This window comes from Manis pentadactyla, chromosome 10 (assembly GCF_030020395.1).
Source record: "Manis pentadactyla isolate mManPen7 chromosome 10, mManPen7.hap1, whole genome shotgun sequence".
Taxonomy (NCBI): domain Eukaryota; kingdom Metazoa; phylum Chordata; class Mammalia; order Pholidota; family Manidae; genus Manis; species Manis pentadactyla.
In genome coordinates this window covers 82,561,497-82,577,281 of record NC_080028.1, presented here as the reverse complement: position 1 = coordinate 82,577,281, position 15,785 = coordinate 82,561,497, and the positions used below count along the sequence as shown (strand labels likewise).

At 52.8% G+C, this 15,785-nt stretch overlaps 2 protein-coding genes across 6 annotated transcripts; both read left to right on the top strand.

The window, feature by feature from the left end:
* Positions 1-2,285: 2,285 nt before the first annotated feature.
* SPNS1 (SPNS lysolipid transporter 1, lysophospholipid) lies at positions 2,286-10,121 on the top strand. 5 transcript variants are annotated; one of them, XM_036905708.2, is made up of 13 exons: positions 2,286-2,442; positions 2,702-2,994; positions 3,090-3,155; positions 4,752-4,888; positions 6,011-6,162; positions 6,257-6,323; positions 7,138-7,283; positions 7,585-7,740; positions 8,053-8,242; positions 8,591-8,656; positions 8,931-9,029; positions 9,345-9,516; positions 9,783-10,121. In XM_036905708.2, exons 2-13 carry the CDS (start codon positions 2,754-2,756, stop codon positions 9,875-9,877), a joined length of 1,587 nt encoding a protein of 528 aa, XP_036761603.1. In that variant the 5' UTR covers positions 2,286-2,442; positions 2,702-2,753; the 3' UTR covers positions 9,878-10,121. The 5 variants fall into 5 exon arrangements, with proteins under 5 accessions (XP_036761603.1, XP_036761604.1, XP_057343067.1 ...); XM_036905709.2 differs by having other exon boundaries at positions 2,291-2,442; positions 2,790-2,994; XM_057487084.1 differs by having other exon boundaries at positions 2,302-2,442; positions 2,686-2,994.
* Positions 10,122-10,269: 148 nt separating this feature from the next.
* Positions 10,270-15,299, top strand: LAT (linker for activation of T cells). The gene is given in 12 exon segments (XM_036905711.2): positions 10,270-11,076; positions 11,265-11,292; positions 11,389-11,423; positions 11,681-11,768; positions 11,902-11,966; positions 12,058-12,162; positions 12,165-12,234; positions 12,306-12,400; positions 13,996-14,058; positions 14,211-14,273; positions 14,361-14,455; positions 14,608-15,299. Coding segments are annotated over 11 exon segments (804 nt in total). The 5' UTR covers positions 10,270-10,973; the 3' UTR covers positions 14,450-14,455; positions 14,608-15,299.
* Positions 15,300-15,785: the final 486 nt, after the last annotated feature.

The window sequence follows — 15,785 nt, the reverse complement described above, 5'->3', positions numbered from 1 at the left end:
TACCTATATGGCAGATGTTTTTGTGTGTGTGTGTGACAATTGTTATAGGTGAACTTTTTTTTCAAGAAATTCCACATGTACTTTTATTTCACAAACCACAATTTCCAAAGCAAGCAGAGCAAAAGTTGGGCTCCAGTTTAAACTAATAGATCTGTACAGACTTATTTATCTGACCATAAAGGAATTTTAATGGAGAGATCCATCAAATTTAAAAGCCAAATAAATTTCCTATTTGGCAAAAACAACTAGCATAAAAATATTTGCCTTTATAACCATAAGTTTTATTTTCATTAATAGGATGAACTATTAATTCTTTCTTTTTCTTCTTTTTCTTTTTTCTTTTTTCTTTTTCTTTTTCTTTTTTTTAACTTACTGGAGTTTAATTTACATGCCTAAATATTTAATCGTTTTATGTCTACAGTTCAATGAATTTTAGACGTACACAATCCTGCCAAAGTTTCCTGGTGCCTGTTTGTGCCTCCTCCTCCCCTGGACCCTAAGCAACCACTAATTGCTTTTTGTCACTTTAGTTTTGCCTTTTCTGTATTTTCACATAGACGAAATAATAGGGAATACACAGCACGATATTTGTGAGATTTATCCATGTTGTATCATTGACTAGTATTCCATTGTATGGATATACTCTTCACGTGTTGATTAATGTGTGGGGTTTTCTTTCATTTTTCAGCTGTTTCTGTAATATTTGCATCAGGTTTTTGTTTGGACAAGTTCTCATTTCTTGTTGAAAGATACCTAGGCGTGGAATTGTGGGTCCTATGGGAAGTGTATGTTTGATTTTTAAAGAAACTGTTTTCCAAAGTAGCTGTGCTATTTGCATCCCCACAAGCACTGTATGAAGGTTGTAGCTGCTCCACTTCATTTCCAGTGCTTGGTACTATCAGGGTTTTTGTTTTTATTTTTATTTTTTAAAGCTATTCTAGTAGTGGTATCTTATCTTAATTTGTATTTTCCATAGTGACCTATGGTGTCATATACTTGTTGGCTATTCATGTAACTTCTTTTGTGAAAACTCTGCTCAGATCTTTTGCCCACTTGAAAAATGCATTTTTGTCTTATTTAATTTTAAGAGTTCTTTATACATCTGGATATAAGTGCTTTGGCAGATACATGTTTTACAAATATCTTCCAATCTGTGGCTCACCTTTTCATTTCACAGGTGCAGTTTTACATGTGTACGGGCACCTGTCTCCTCAGATAAACTCCATGAAGGCAGGGACTAATCCTTTTGCCTGACATGTGGCATAATGCCAGGCAGATAGTATCCTCAATTACACTTTGTTTAGGAAATGCTGTGACTGCCATCTGAAGTTCCTCTCCAACTCTTCCCCTTAGTCCCTCAGGGGAGACCAGGCTTAAAGTTCTAAAGCATGAAGTACCTCCTGGAGCAAAGCCAGTGAAGGTTATCCATGATCCAAAATAATTTCTGATAAGCCCCATGCTGTCCCCATGAAATTCAGAATCGGTAGGAACTTCAAGGTCTGGTTGGAAGACCTCTTCCTCTGTACAAAGAACTATACTAATTTTACTGGATTATATATTTATTAGTTGTAGCTGGAGATTGGGACCCGGGGCACTAAAGAGTCACTCCAAGCTACTGTTTGGTGCCAGGGCTCGCCAGGGCTCTTGGGTTTTCTCAGCCCAGTCAGCTAGGAGAGTCTCTTTAGTCTTTAAGCCTCTGCCTGTGCCCCAAATGAGACCACCAGAGGGCGCAATAGCTCCAGTCCGGGTTGAAGGTGAGAAAAATCCAGCTGCTGGATCGGCGGATGCTGGGGTCTGGGGAGGCTTCCTTCAATGTCTACAGGGAAAGCTTGGTGGTTTCCAGGTTGGGGGATCCGTGCGAGGGGCCAGGGCTGGAGGCCGCTGTTCACTATTTATGCTTTCAACCCTTTCTGAGCATGTATGAAGCCCAAGCCAGACACTGAGGAAGAGAGAAATAATTACCGAGAGCGAGAGCTGTTCGTTGGCATTTCTAGAGATATTTACTACTTTCATAACCATTTAAGATTCCATTAAATAGTTTGCTCTTGTTTGCTCAGAGGCCTCCAAGTGGGGTTGCAGATGAAGAAGCTGAGATTCAGGCGGTGAGGAGATTAATCTGTTCACGGAAACACCCTTTCAGGTTGGCGGCCTCGGCGGGAACGCAGCAGGCTGAGGCGCTGGGCCTGGGATGCTTCTCTGGTTACCCTGACGGCCGGACGGCAGTCACGTGACATGGGAGCTCGCGGAGAGGCGGGAGGGGCTTGGCGGCAGTCCGCGGCGGCTTCCGTAGTCTGGCGGCAGGTCACGTACCGAGAGATTGGCCGCGGCGGTGTCTGCGCTCCCTGCTGCCGCATCACATGACGGGTTCTAAAACAGCATGGCGGTGGCCGCGGTGCTGCTCCGCAGTTGAGCTACAGCGCATCTAGGGGGCTTCTACCTGAGGTGAGGGGTGGCCTCAACCTCGGGGGGCGGGGATCGGGCTCTCAACCCGTTTCTGTCCCCGACGTGCCACCCGCATTCCACTATCCCCTTTGCGCGGTGTGTCTGCCGGGACGGTATGTATGGGACGGGAGGTATGACAGGGCCCGGGTTCCATACAGCCGTGCTTTGTGATTCGGGGCAAGCTCCCACCGATTTCTGGGCGCACCTCCCTCGCCTGGGTTTCCTCCATCCTCCTTCCTCCAGTCTCCTCCACTCGCAGGTGGGATCGTCGGTGGGACCGGAGCGCGGGCGGGGCGCGGCCTGCGGGGACCATGTCCGGGTCCGACACCGCGCCCTTCCTCAGCCAGGCAGATGACACGGACGACGGGCCGGTGCCTGGCACCCCGGGGTTACCGGGGTCCATGGGGAACACGAAGTCCGAGGATTCCGAGGTCCTGGACCCGGAGGGGCTGCAGCGCATCACTGGCTTGTCCTCGGGCCGTTCGGCTCTCATAGTGGCTGTGCTGTGCTACATCAACCTCCTCAACTACATGGACCGTTTCACCGTGGCTGGTACTAACTTCTAGGAGGAAGTTTGACAAAGGGAAGGGAGCGGGGACCCGAAGGTGGGGCTGCCTTGCTGAGCCCATCCCGAGTGTTCTTCCCAGGCGTCCTTCCGGACATCGAGCAGTTCTTTGATATTGGAGACAGTAGCTCCGGCCTCATCCAGACTGGTGAGTGGAGGCCCCTCTTGGGCACACAGCAGCTTTTCTTCCTTTTCTACTCTAGTTGGGGCCTCATTGCTGGACATATCGTGGCCAGAGCTAGGGGAGGAGATGGTCCTGATTCTGCTCTGGGGCTGTCCTGTTCAGTTAGGGCACCACATTTAAAGAGGGAGTCCCTTTAGTGTAATAGTTAAGACAGACCTGGGTTTAAATCAGCTTCCCACTTACTCAGTGTGATGGTAGGCAAGGTGCTCAACCTCTCTAAGCCTCACTTTCCTTGTGAGTGAGATGGAACTACTAGTAACTCAGATCACCTCATAGGGCTGATGTGAGGATTAGATGAGATGATGCCTGTGAAGTGCATCATACATGTTTGGGAACATGGTAGGCACCCAGTAAATAACAGCAGAAGAGGGTGTCTGGAATGGGGAGAGGTGAATTTTACTTGTTCAGAATTTCGGGATTTGTGGGAGAGACAAAGCTGGGGCCAAGTCCTCTTTCCTTTCACTCTCTCCTTCATTCATTTAGTGAATGTTTCTGAGCACCTGTTATGTACCAGGCTCTGGAGGAAGAGGTGGTAACATACATAGAACTTAACCAAGTTCTAATCCTTCCATCAGCCAAGGAATAGGTGTTATTATTCTTGTTTTATAGAGAAAGTAGGTATTATCTACATTTTTTTTATAAAGAAACTGAGGCTTGGAGAAGAGTTAAGTAAGATTTGCCCAGAGTCACACAAGTCAGAGGCAGAAGAGGAATCTGAAACCAGGTCTTGCATTATTCTTTGCTCCATTCCAGACCAATAAGGAACTGGAGGTTGTTAAGGCAAAGTCTAGAGGAATGGGAATGGGATTATAGGTCAAGGTCTGCAAAGCTCCAAAGAGTTGGTGGGTTAGAAAAGAAGCAAGGCTTTCTCAGTAGCTCCATTCACTTTCTCATTCCATATATGTTTATCTAGCACCTACTTCATGCAGGCCATGTGTCAAGTGATGGAAGCACAGTCATGGCCAGTACAGGCAAAGGGCTTGTCTTCATCGAGCTGACATTCTACTGTACATGAGAGGGCAGCAGTCCATAAAAACCTAAACTAATAATGAGACAATTTCCCATAGGAATAAGCGTTATGTAAAAGAAAACAGTAAATGTGATAGAGGCTGGATGTGTGGTGGTTGGGAAGGTGTCTGAGCTAGAACCTGAAGAAGCTAAGCCCTGTGAACCTCAGGAGATGAATGTTCTAGATAGAGAAGATAGCGGGTGCCAAAAATCATAACATGGTATTGAGCTTGGCGATTGGGCCACTGGGGCGCAGAGAAGGGAAAGTGGTGAGCATGAGGTTGGGAGGGATTACATCAGATAGTCCATTTGGGCTGTGGTGTGAACTTTGGATTTTCTCAGCTGGATGGAGGAAGTGATGGGTCAGATGGGCCATTCCATTTCTACACTGGAAGGTTTGAAAGAAGTTGAGGTTGGAGTTGGACTAATCCTGGCAGGAAGCTCTCTTGGTTTCAGGGTTGGGGGTTATTCCTGTCCCCTCCCAGCCATCCCCGAACTGGGGTGGGGGGGTGGGGGTGCTGGGGCTGGGTGTGACTCTCTGCTTCCCCCCAGTGTTCATCTCCAGTTACATGGTGTTGGCACCCGTGTTTGGCTACCTGGGTGACAGGTACAATCGGAAGTATCTCATGTGCGGGGGCATTGCCTTCTGGTCCCTGGTGACACTGGGGTCGTCCTTCATCCCCAGAGAGGTGAGGCCCCGTGCTGGCTCTGCTTCTAGCACCCCCAACTCCCCCATCAATTTTTGCTGCTGCTCTCTGGAATCATTGCAGACTTGGCCTGGGGAACTTGGGCAGTTCCCTTGGTCCATGCCATCTTATACCTCTGCTTGCCTGAGTTAATCTGCCCACCCTACCCTCTCCCCTTTTCTTCCAGAACCTCCTCTGTCCCCCTTCCCCTGACTGTTGACTCCTTCCAGTCCACACCAAACACTTAGGTTTCTCTGCCATGGAAAAGACCTTACCTGGACTGCCCTCTCTCCCCCTTCTTGTTTCTAGTCAGACTTTGCCGAAGGCCCCCTTGACCTAGCTCCAATCTGGGTGAAGGAGCAGCCAGGGGAGGCTCACTTTGCCTGCACTTCCTCTTCTTCCACTTACCCCTTGAGCACTGCCCCTGACATGCCCCCACTATTCCATTGCCAAAGTCAACAGTGACCTGGTTGCTAAATGTGGCTCCTCCTTCCTAGTCCTGTTCTCACTAGATCTCCTGGGAGCCTCTGGCTCTATTGACCCACCTCTTCCTTCTGGAAACTCTCTTCTAACTTCTGACGCCACTCTTCTGGCTTTCCTCCTGCATTTCTGGCTGTCGCTTCTTTGCTCCTTTGAAACCTCCTCTGTCTGTTTTCACCCTGTGGCCCGGAATCCTGTCCTCTGCTCCAGGCACTACGTACTCTCCTTGGGTGACCATACCCTGTCCTTAGCTTCTAGGTCTTTGGTAGACAGATAAATTCCCACCTACTTACTTTTGGGATGTCTTGGGTGGGGTGGGTAAGGTAGAAATTAAATGTATTTTGCACCTACTGGGTGTAAGGTAATGAATAGACTTTTTATTGTCCAATCCTAATAGTAGTTATGTGAATAAGTTATTGTTATCCCCCTTTTGCAGATGAGGAAACTGAGGCTCAGAGAGATTAAGTTGTTTTCTCAAGGTCACAGCTAGTAAGTAGTGGAGCCAGGATTCAAGCTCAGGTCTGTCTGATTCTAAAACCCAGGCCTCTCCCATCATCCCTGCCACCTCTTATGAGCTGGTTGGTGAGTTAGGCCAGGAGGCTGGCTGCAGGGTGGGATGCCACCTTCCTATGTCTCATTCCCCAGCGATTCTGGCTGCTCCTCCTGACCCGGGGCCTGGTGGGGGTCGGGGAGGCCAGTTACTCCACCATCGCACCCACTCTCATCGCTGACCTCTTCGTGGCAGACCATCGAAGCCGGATGCTCAGTGTGTTTTACTTTGCCATCCCAGTGGGCAGGTGAGTGGGCTTTGGGCCTGGCGGGAAAGCAGAAGGGCCTGGAGTGGTGCAGGAGTGACAGCTCTCCCTCTTCTCTCCCACCCTCTTCCCCCAGTGGTCTTGGTTACATTGCAGGCTCCAAAGTGAAGGATGTGGCTGGGGACTGGCACTGGGCTTTGAGGGTGAGTCTGGGCACAGTCTGGGGGAAGGTCAGCAATGTTTTCACTATTCCCCAGTTCTTATCTTCAGACACCCCCTTTTGAAGGTAGCTTATTCTGCCAAACCTGCAGGAAGCCCAACTGCCCTTACCACAAAGCCATATGCTACACAGAACTCTTGGTTGCAGGTGACAGAAGCCCCTTGTAAAACTGTAAGTCCCCAAATGGGACTGTATTGACTCCCATAATGGAAAAATCCCAGGGTGAGCTTCAGGTAAATCTGGATCCAGGGTTCTCTCACACTGTCACAGGAATTTCATCATCCTTTTCTCAGCTCTACTTTCCTATGTGTTTATGTCATTTGCAAGCAAGTGAAGGCTCCACATATTTATCTTCCCATTTAGAAACTTCAGCACCCTAGATCCTAGAGCATAGTCCTGGATGGTGTCTGATGAGATGAATGTGGGTCACATGCCTGTCATTGAATCAATCACTGAGGCCAGGGAGGTTAACACTATTCTTGTTGGCCAAGCCTGGCTACAAGCCCCTGTCCTATTCGAACCACATGGATTGAGAGAAATGGGGGACATGGCTTCCCCAAAGAAAATGAGGGCACTGTTACCCTCATTTTAGAGGGAGCAGTTAGGCTTGCCAAAGCAGGGAGCCCCTAGTGGCAGTTGCCCCTCCCTCCAGGTGCAGGGTCAGCTTCCCTGAGCAGGCACTTGCCAGGGTGTTTTGAGGCTGGGGCCTGAGCTGCCTTTATACACCTTCACTTTCTTCTAGCCCACAGGATTGAGGTCACTGCCTGTGCCTGTCCTCAATCCCACTTCTTCCCCAGGTGACACCAGGTTTAGGAGTGGTGGCTGTTCTGCTGCTGTTCCTGGTAGTACGGGAGCCACCAAGGGGAGCTGTGGAGCGCCATTCAGACTCACCACCACTGAACCCCACCTCATGGTGGGCAGATCTGAGGGCTCTGGCAAGAAAGTGAGTTTAGTTACATTCTGACCCATCATCTGAGGACTCCAGGGAGGGACTAACTGCTAGTTTAAGATTTTTGGGGGTGGTCTTTCTTTTCTTGGGACTGGCCCTACCACAAGGCCAGGAACTCAGTCACCACTGCCCCCCCTGTGACAGCTGCTTAAATTACAGGCCCAGATCCTGGGAGCCAGGAAAGCCTCACACCCAGTGCCCTGAGCCAACTATAATAAGGCAGGGAGGGAGAACACAGATCCTGTGTTCAGACAACTCAGTGGAGTGTGACTTTCTCCCTTCCAACTGTCTGCAGTGCTAGTTTCATCCTGTCTTCCCTCGGCTTCACTGCTGTGGCCTTTGTCACGGGCTCCTTAGCTCTCTGGGCTCCTGCGTTCTTGCTGCGCTCCCGTGTGGTCTTGGGGGAGACCCCACCCTGCCTTCCTGGAGAGTCTTGCTCTTCCTCTGACAGGTACCCAGATTGGGGCTGGGTTGGGTGGTCTGCAGGTGGCAGGGGATGGAGTGAAGAGAGTCTGTGATTCAGACTCGGGAAAGGAGAGTTTGAATCCTGACTCCACAAGCTACTTCCTTGCCCAGAGTCCCAGGCTCCTGGTCTGGGAACTAGGTGGTGAGATAATGCCTTCCTCTGGGTGCTGCCCCTGGGTAGGCCTGGGTTGTGAGGGCAGCTGGGATGGACCATCTTCCTCTCCAGGCCACGGAGGGGAGGGCTAGGGAGCTTTGCAGGCAGAGATGCCAGCCCCTCTTCCCACTGCCTTGTCCCCAGCCTCCTCTTTGGACTCATCACCTGCCTGACTGGGGTCCTTGGTGTGGGCCTGGGCGTGGAGATTAGCCGCCGCCTCCGCCGCTGCAATCCCCGGGCTGACCCGCTGGTCTGTGCTGCTGGCCTCCTGGGCTCTGCTCCCTTCCTCTTCCTGTCCCTTGCCTGTGCCCGTGGTAGCATTGTGGCCACCTATGTGAGTAGCTAGCAGGTTGTCAAAGGGGGTGTTCTGGGTCCAGGGTAGAATAATGGTGTACTGGGCCAGTATAGTTGTTCAGAGCTGACTTGGGAGTGGGAATACCTTGTCTTGAATCTCAGCTCTGGCCCTTCCCAGCTGTGTTCATAGGGAAAGTGACTTAACCTGTGTGTGCTCAGTTTCATCATCTTTAAAATGGAAATAATAGCAGCCTGTCTCATGGAGGTGTTTTGAGGATTAAATGAGTTAATAGATGGGCCTGGTACATGGTATACCTTCTGTGTGTTTACTCTTCTTGTAATGAGACCAACCCCCCTGCCCCTTGGGACCCCACTTTCCACCCTCCAGATTTTCATTTTTATTGGAGAGACACTGCTGTCCATGAACTGGGCCATTGTGGCTGACATTCTGCTGGTGAGTAAGTGGGCTGTTCCAGGGTTGGCCCAGAGGTTGATGGGAGCAGGAAGAGGGGAAGGGGGCCTCACTTGCTTGAATTGTAGCCTTTACCCCTTCTTTAAAACCCAGCCCCATAACAATTTCAGAGTCTAGCCCAGACAAGCCTGTAGTCTGGGCCTACCCTGCCCTTCACCCCACTCACACCTCAGAACTGGGGTTTATCTCTGACCTCAGCCTCAGCTGAGCCTTGGCCCTGTCCTCCCTCTCTGCTTCCTGCCCCTTCTTCCCCCAGTACGTGGTGATCCCCACACGACGCTCCACCGCTGAGGCCTTCCAGATTGTGCTGTCCCACCTGCTGGGTGATGCTGGGAGTCCCTACCTCATTGGCCTGGTGAGTACTGCCCCTTGGCTGGGTCTGGGGTGGGGCTCGGGGGCCCTGTGTTCCCAGCACTGGCTGGTGACGGAGTCCTGATCCTGGACCGCGTTGCAAGGTGTCCTTGTTCTCTATGCGGAGCACCCCTCACCTTGGATCCTCAGCTAGATGGGAAGGATTTTTGTCTTTGCAGGTGCCCTGGTGAGGCCATGGAGCTCACCCTCATGGTCCAGACATCCTTCCTTCCTGGCTTCCAGCTTCTTTGTTCTTCTGGAGTTTGGGGCTCTCTCTGTGACTCACTCTCCTGGTTTCTATTTCCTCATCTCCCCACAGATCTCCGACCGCCTCCGCTGGGGCTGGCCCCCATCCTTCTTGTCCGAGTTCCGGGCCCTGCAGTTCTCGCTCATGCTCTGCGCCTTCATCGGGGCTCTCGGTGGTGCAGCCTTCCTGGGCTCCGCCATCTTCATTGAGGGCGACCGTCGGCGGGCCCAGCTGCATGTGCAGGGTCAGTTGGGCCTCCCTCTGTCTGTCTGTGGCTCCTTGACGATACCCCTGCTGTGCCTCCATCCCTCTGCCCAGTCCTGGGTGCCTGGCACCTCTTGGCCCGCCTGCCCCCTCCTTCAGTTTTGGGTGTGCCTGTTCCCCCAACTGGGGCCCAGCTGTGTTCACAGCTCCCATGGCCATGCTGCCCCAGGCAGTCCCCACTGGCTGTCCCCTTCCTGACTTTGTGTGGCCTGTCCATCCAGCCTGGCCCTGTCCCCTCCCCGGCAGGTCTGTTGCATGAGGCAGAACCCACAGATGACCGTATTGTGGTGCCCCAACGAGGCCGCTCCACCCGGGTCCCCGTGTCCAGTGTGCTTATCTGACGGGCCATGCTTGCTGACCTGCACACCTACCACAGCTGGCCTTGGGCCCGCCCCAGGAGGTCCAGGCCCAAACACTTGGCCTGGCCTAGCTTCTAGGAGGGGCCTTGGATCATGTCCCAACTCCCACACACTACATGGGCAGCCAGGGTGGGGGGCTGGAAGGCCCAGGGTGGGGATCCCACTCCACTGGAGCCAGCCCTAGGGGCTCGGTGCTATTTGTAACTGAATAAAATTTGTAGCCAGACCCCAAGTGCCTGCTTGAGTTTCTCTGGGTGCTACTGACCTCTGAACTGCAGGGATGGGCCCTCCCCAGCCCTGGACTTACCCAGGGCTGTAGGGTCACTCTTGTGAGGCCTTGGGCCAATCCCTGCACTTCTGGGCAGGGTCTATGAGAGCGTGGAGTGAGTTAGATCAGTGGGACTGTGAGTCACGCCTGTGTTTCCCCTAGAACCCGCCCCTCTTGGCAGGCCAAGGTCAGGTGGCAGTGGGTGCTGTCCTGTGCCCCTCGGAATTCCCAGTGTCAGTGCCTCCCTCCTTGCTGCTTTCTTGAGCTACTGCTGTGGAGGCTACAGCTACTGGCCAGCAAGCGTCTTTCCCTCCTCTCACGGGTGTGAGTTGCCCCTCGTCCTGAAGGCCAGCAGACCCTTCTTGAGGGCCTGGGGGTGGCTCCTCAGTCCTCCTCCCCCTCCCCACTGGCTGGGTGGGGGTGGGAAGGGGGCGGGTACAGCCTACTGAGGAGCCCGATGATTTCCTGCCCTCACCCAGCCTCACCACAGCTTCCTGCCACAGGCAGGCAGGAGGCGAGGAGAGGCAGGCTCTGAGGGGCAGGTAGGGCTGGGGCGCTGGGTCCACACAGTGGTGGTTGGTGCCCCAGAGCCCAGCACAGGCCCTGGATTGACTGCCTTGGGATCAAGTGTCTTCCAGAGCCAGCACTGACCCCCACTCAGTGAGAGAAGAGGATTCACAGAGCCCCCAAGGAGGGCGCTGGTGCCTGTTGGGCCTCTGCAGCCCTGCTGGCCCAGCCTTCGCCCTGCTGCATCTCTGCCTTTGAGGGGTGTGTGGTGAGCAGCCAGGCCTGGCCCAGGCTCTCTTGCAGATGGAGGCGGCCATCCTGATCCCCTACGTGCTGGGCCTCCTACTGCTGCCTCTCTTGGCTGTGTTGCTGATGGCTCTGTGTGTGCGTTGCCGAGAGCTGCCAAGTGAGTGGGAGCTGGCCGGGTGACCAGCTTGGATGTAGCTACAGGGGTTCTCAGTCCCCTCCCCAATCCCTTATTCCGTAGCTGTCCCTAATGCTGTCCTGCATGCGGAGATGGTAAGAGCCCTGGACTGCATCACCCTCTCCCCTCCTCACCGCCTTTTCCTGCCTCACCAGCTCTCTCTTCCCCAGGCTCATATGACAGTGCTGCCTCTGATAGGTGAGTCTGACCCTGATACCCCTCTGGGGGTGGTCCCTGGGTCACTGGGATGGGGCCTTTCCTGCCTCCTTACCCAAGCTGTGTCTCTCCTGCCAGTTTGACCCCAAGTAGCATCCTGATCAAACAGCCTCGTGAGTACATGGAGGGTCTCCTCCCTCAGTGTAAGGGAGAGGGTCCCCTGGCTGGTGGGAGAGCATGTCCCTTTGTTCACTTTAACCCCTGGGGCTGCCCACATGGCCTTGGCCTGAGCTGGGGATGGGGAGGGAGTTGTGTGCCCTCAGGCCTCAGAGCATAGGGCTTACAGGAGGTTAGTCTGCCCTTCGAGGTGTTGATGAGGGAAGGGACATGATGTCTGCAGTCATTCTTCAGCTTGGTCCTGTGTCCTCAGCCACTCTCGCTCCCTGGCCACCAGCTACTTCCTACCCACCTGTTACCTCCTACCCACCCCTGAGCCAGCCAGACCTGCTCCCTATCCTGTAAGTAGGCTCTTGCCCTCCAAGTCACCCTCTGTACTCCTTCACCTCCTCAGACTAGGGGCCTTTTTCCTTGTTGCAACCCTTCTTGTCCCAAAGCCATACCCCAGCTTGACCTCTGACCTTTGACTCCCAGGAGATCCCCACAGCCCCCTGGGAGCTCCTACCGCATGCCATCTTCCCGGCAGGACTCAGATCGTGGTAAGTTTGGGCAAGGCTCAGGGACTGGGGCTCAGTAGAGTCTAGGCCCCGTCTGAGCTGACTCAGTTTCCCCCTTGCTTTCTCTCCGAAGCCAACAGTGTGGCAAGCTACGAGAACGAGGGTGCGTCAAGGACCCTGGGTACCCTGGCTGTGGGGAGCTGGGGCCTGTCCCAGGCTCTGCTTACCCCTGTGTTGTTACCCCAGAGCCAGCCTGTGAGGACGAGGATGAGGATGAGGAAGAGGAAGACTATCCCAACGAGGGCTACTTGTGAGTGGGCAGGTGGGAGGTGAGGGCTGAGGCCCGGGCTCCTTGCTCACTGTCCCTTGGCTTCCCCTCAGGGAGGTGCTTCCTGACATTGCCCCAGCCACTGGCACTGTGGTCCCAGTAGCTCCTGTGCCCAGCAACCCTGGCCTCCGAGACAGCGCCTTCTCCAGTGAGTTGGCCCTTTCTGACCTCCCCCCAACCCCATGCTGCAGCCTATCTGCATTTCTGTCTCCTACTAATTCTTTGATGCTTGTGATCCCTCTATTTTCTCTCTTCTCTCTTTCTAGGACTTCTGTCCTTCAGATAGTGGACTTCCTGCACTGATTTTCTGATTTTCTTACTTTTTCTCTCCTCTTTCTCACCTCTTTGTCTTTTCCTTTTATTGTGAGAGTTTCTTGACTTGATTCATCTTTTGATTCTATTATTTTGTTGCTCCCATCTGAAAGTTCTTTCTTGAACTCTGAATGTTCCTTTTTCCTAACCTCCTGTTCTTGTTTTGTGGTGATAATATCATTATAAATCTTTAAGGATATTGATTATAGGTTGAGTTTTTTGGAAGTTTTCTTCTGCTTACTGCACTGACTCAGTTTCCCTTGAGCAGCTTTGGTCTCATCCTATCTGGTAGAGGTTCCCTTCAATGTCTGATGATCTTCAGTTTTCTGTCACTCTTCTTTCTCTATTTGCTCTGGGCAGTCACTTTTCTACCCTGGCTTCATTTGCCATCCAGATTCCCAATTCACCACCACTCTCCTGAGCTCCAGACCATTTACCCCAGTGTTGCTTTTCATTGTTTCACTCATTCACTCATCATATTTACTGGATGCCTCTGATAAAACAGCTAACAAGGTATCATGATAAAAGAGCTGCCATTATTGAGGGCCTCCTGCATGCCTTCTAAGAGTTCTGTGTATATTAACTTATTAAACCTTGTAGTTCCCAGGAGCTGTTGAACCTTTGCCTTCCCCTCCTGTACCTCATTTGTGCCATCTGTACAATGGCAGGGTTTATTTAATTAACACACTCTTGGCAGCACTTACCGTAAGACGCCCTGTTTTAATATTTTTGTATTTACTTTTCCAGTCCTCACAGCAGCTTTATGAGGTATAAACTGTTACTCACTGTTTCACAGATGAGGAAACTGAGGCTGAGAGGTTGGGTAGGTTGTGTGAGGTTACACAATTAGTGCTAGAAGTGGATTTGAATCTGGGCAGTCTGGCTCCAAAGGCTGCCTTGTCCATGCCCTAATGGAGAAACAAGTAGACACATGAAAGAACAAGATACTGTCGATAGCATTAAGTGCTGGGAAGGGATGAAAATGGGAGTGGGGGGCAGGGCAGGCCTGGCTGAGGAGGGGCCATCCCCTAACTCAGCCCAGTCCTGAGTGTCATGGCCCTGTCCACATGTACCACCCAGCCTCAACTGCTCCGGGCGGCTCTCTGTCCCTATTCCCCAACTTGGGGGACATGCTGGGGTCTGCTGTCTCTCCTCCCCCACAATTCTGTTCCCTCCAACCAGTTGTGGTCAAGTCGACCTACTTTTCTCTATCCCCATGGCCTTTGCTTCCAGGGCACCAGCACTGCTGGTCCAGAGCACCTGCTATGCCTCCTTCAGGGGCTAAGTGTACAGGGTCTCTGAGGGTCTGTGTGTGAAAGTTTTGTGCTGGTTATGTCAGAAGTCTTTGGTGGCCACAGTTGGGAGTCTCTGGGTATCTGCACTCAGTGGCTCTTGGTAATGGTGCTGGGGGGCTCTGGTGCTTTCCCGTAGTGGAGTCGGGGGAAGATTATGTGAACGTTCCTGAGAGTGAGGAGAATGCAGACGCATCTCTGGGTGAGTGGCTGGTGCCCCCCGCCCCCTCCAGTGTGGCCATGCTCTACCTGAGGGTGCTGACAACGCCCTCTGTGGCTCCCTCACCTCCTGTCTGGGTGTCCTTCTGCCTACCTTTTGGTATGGCCGCCCCTCCTTCTCACCTGTCCCTGCAGATGGGAGTCGGGAGTATGTGAATGTGTCCCAGGAGCTGCAGCCCGTGGCTCGGACCAAGCCTGGTGAGCCATGGGGGCTGGGGTCAGAAGCTGGGAGCTGCCTTTGGCGGGATGGTTTGTGAGTGCAGACCAATGTCTCCTCCCTCTCAGCCACCCCGAGTTCCCAGGAGATGGAGGATGAGGAGGAACAGGATGAAGAGGGCGCTCCTGATTATGAGAATCTGCAGGAGCTTCACTGAGGCCAGGTGAGGGGCCATGCACCTCCCTGCCCTGCCCCTATTGCTTGAAGCCCTCCTTCCCCGATCCCTCTCTGCCATCTCAGCCCCAACCTCTCTGACTCTGGGGGCCCCTCTGAGTCCCACTAACCTCCTAAGCTCTTCCCCTTATTGTGTTTCAGAGTGAGGCCGTGTCTGTCCTTGCCTGGGAGTGCCCAGCTGGGCATTGGGCAGTGGCTCTGGGAGGTTCCAGTAGCACCCCACCCTAGCCCAGCCTGACAACAGCCTGAGTATTTTCCCCCTAACTTATTGTCACTTTGGGGTCCAGTCTGTGTACCCCCAACACTCTGCATCTTCTGACATAGCCTGAGAAATGAGCTACCCTGGCCTCAGCCCCACTCTGTAATAGCGGAAAGACTAGTATGGTCTGTAGTGCTCTTGGCTTTGAGGGTCCAGCAGGTGGGAGTCAGGGTGAGGGTGGACTGTATTTGAGGGCCTGCAGGGGAGTGTGTGTGTCTCCATCCTGCATGGGGCCTCCTGCTCCCGAGGGTCCTGACCAGGTGCTGTGTCCATGACTGTGTGAATGGTGGCTAGGACACGTCATCTTCTGAGTGAGACAAATCTGACCCAGGCAGGCACTTCTAGGGCTCAGAGGCATCTCCCCATGAGAGAGTCCATGAAACAGTGGCTGCGATGAGGGAAGGGCAGTGCGTGGGGAAGCATTGGGCACAGTGTGAACGGCTCAGCAGGACTGTTCCCTGCTGGCCTGTTTCTCCGACTTCAGAACAAGGGGTGGGGACTTAACCTCAGTGGGCTTTCTTTGCCCTTACCTTTTGTGGTTCTCAATAAAACAACTTAAAAATTGTCTAAGCAACTATAAGTGTTGATGTGTAGCACACTTTCTGACTTTGCATGTGCAGATGACTTGCTTGGAGGTCTTGCTAAAAAGCAGACTCTGATTCATTAGGGATGGGATGGGGCCTGAGAAGCAGACTCTGATTCATTAGGGATGGGATGGGGCCTGAGATGCTGCATTTCCATGGAACTCCCAAGTGGTGCTGATCCTGGCATTCTAAGAACTACACTTTGAGTGGCAGCTTCTGGTAGATACCCTGGTCATTGTGATTGGCCCCAGTGTGGGTATGTGACCTAACTGGGGCCAATGAGGACCAGCCCTGGGATTGGGGCAGAAAGTGCCATGAAGGAGTAGCAGGTTTCATTTCTGGCAGTTAGTAAGCTGGAAGAATGTAGTCTTAGAGTTCCCACTTGCAGGGCCTGCCTGAAAATGAAGCCAACATAGAAGACAGAATGGCCCAGAGATGGGCAGGGCCAGCTTCCTGATGGTGTCAGAATTCCTGGG

Excerpts from the sequence above, each read along its gene's own strand:
- SPNS1 (XM_036905707.2), top strand. The coding sequence starts at position 2,558 with ATGTATGGGACGGGAGGTATGACAGGGCCCGGGTTCCATACAGCCGTG. Across the intron at positions 2,995-3,089 it reads GGACCGTTTCACCGTGGCTG|GCGTCCTTCCGGACATCGAG; the intron begins GTACTAACTTCT and ends TGTTCTTCCCAG. Across the intron at positions 3,156-4,751 it reads CTCCGGCCTCATCCAGACTG|TGTTCATCTCCAGTTACATG; the intron begins GTGAGTGGAGGC and ends GCTTCCCCCCAG.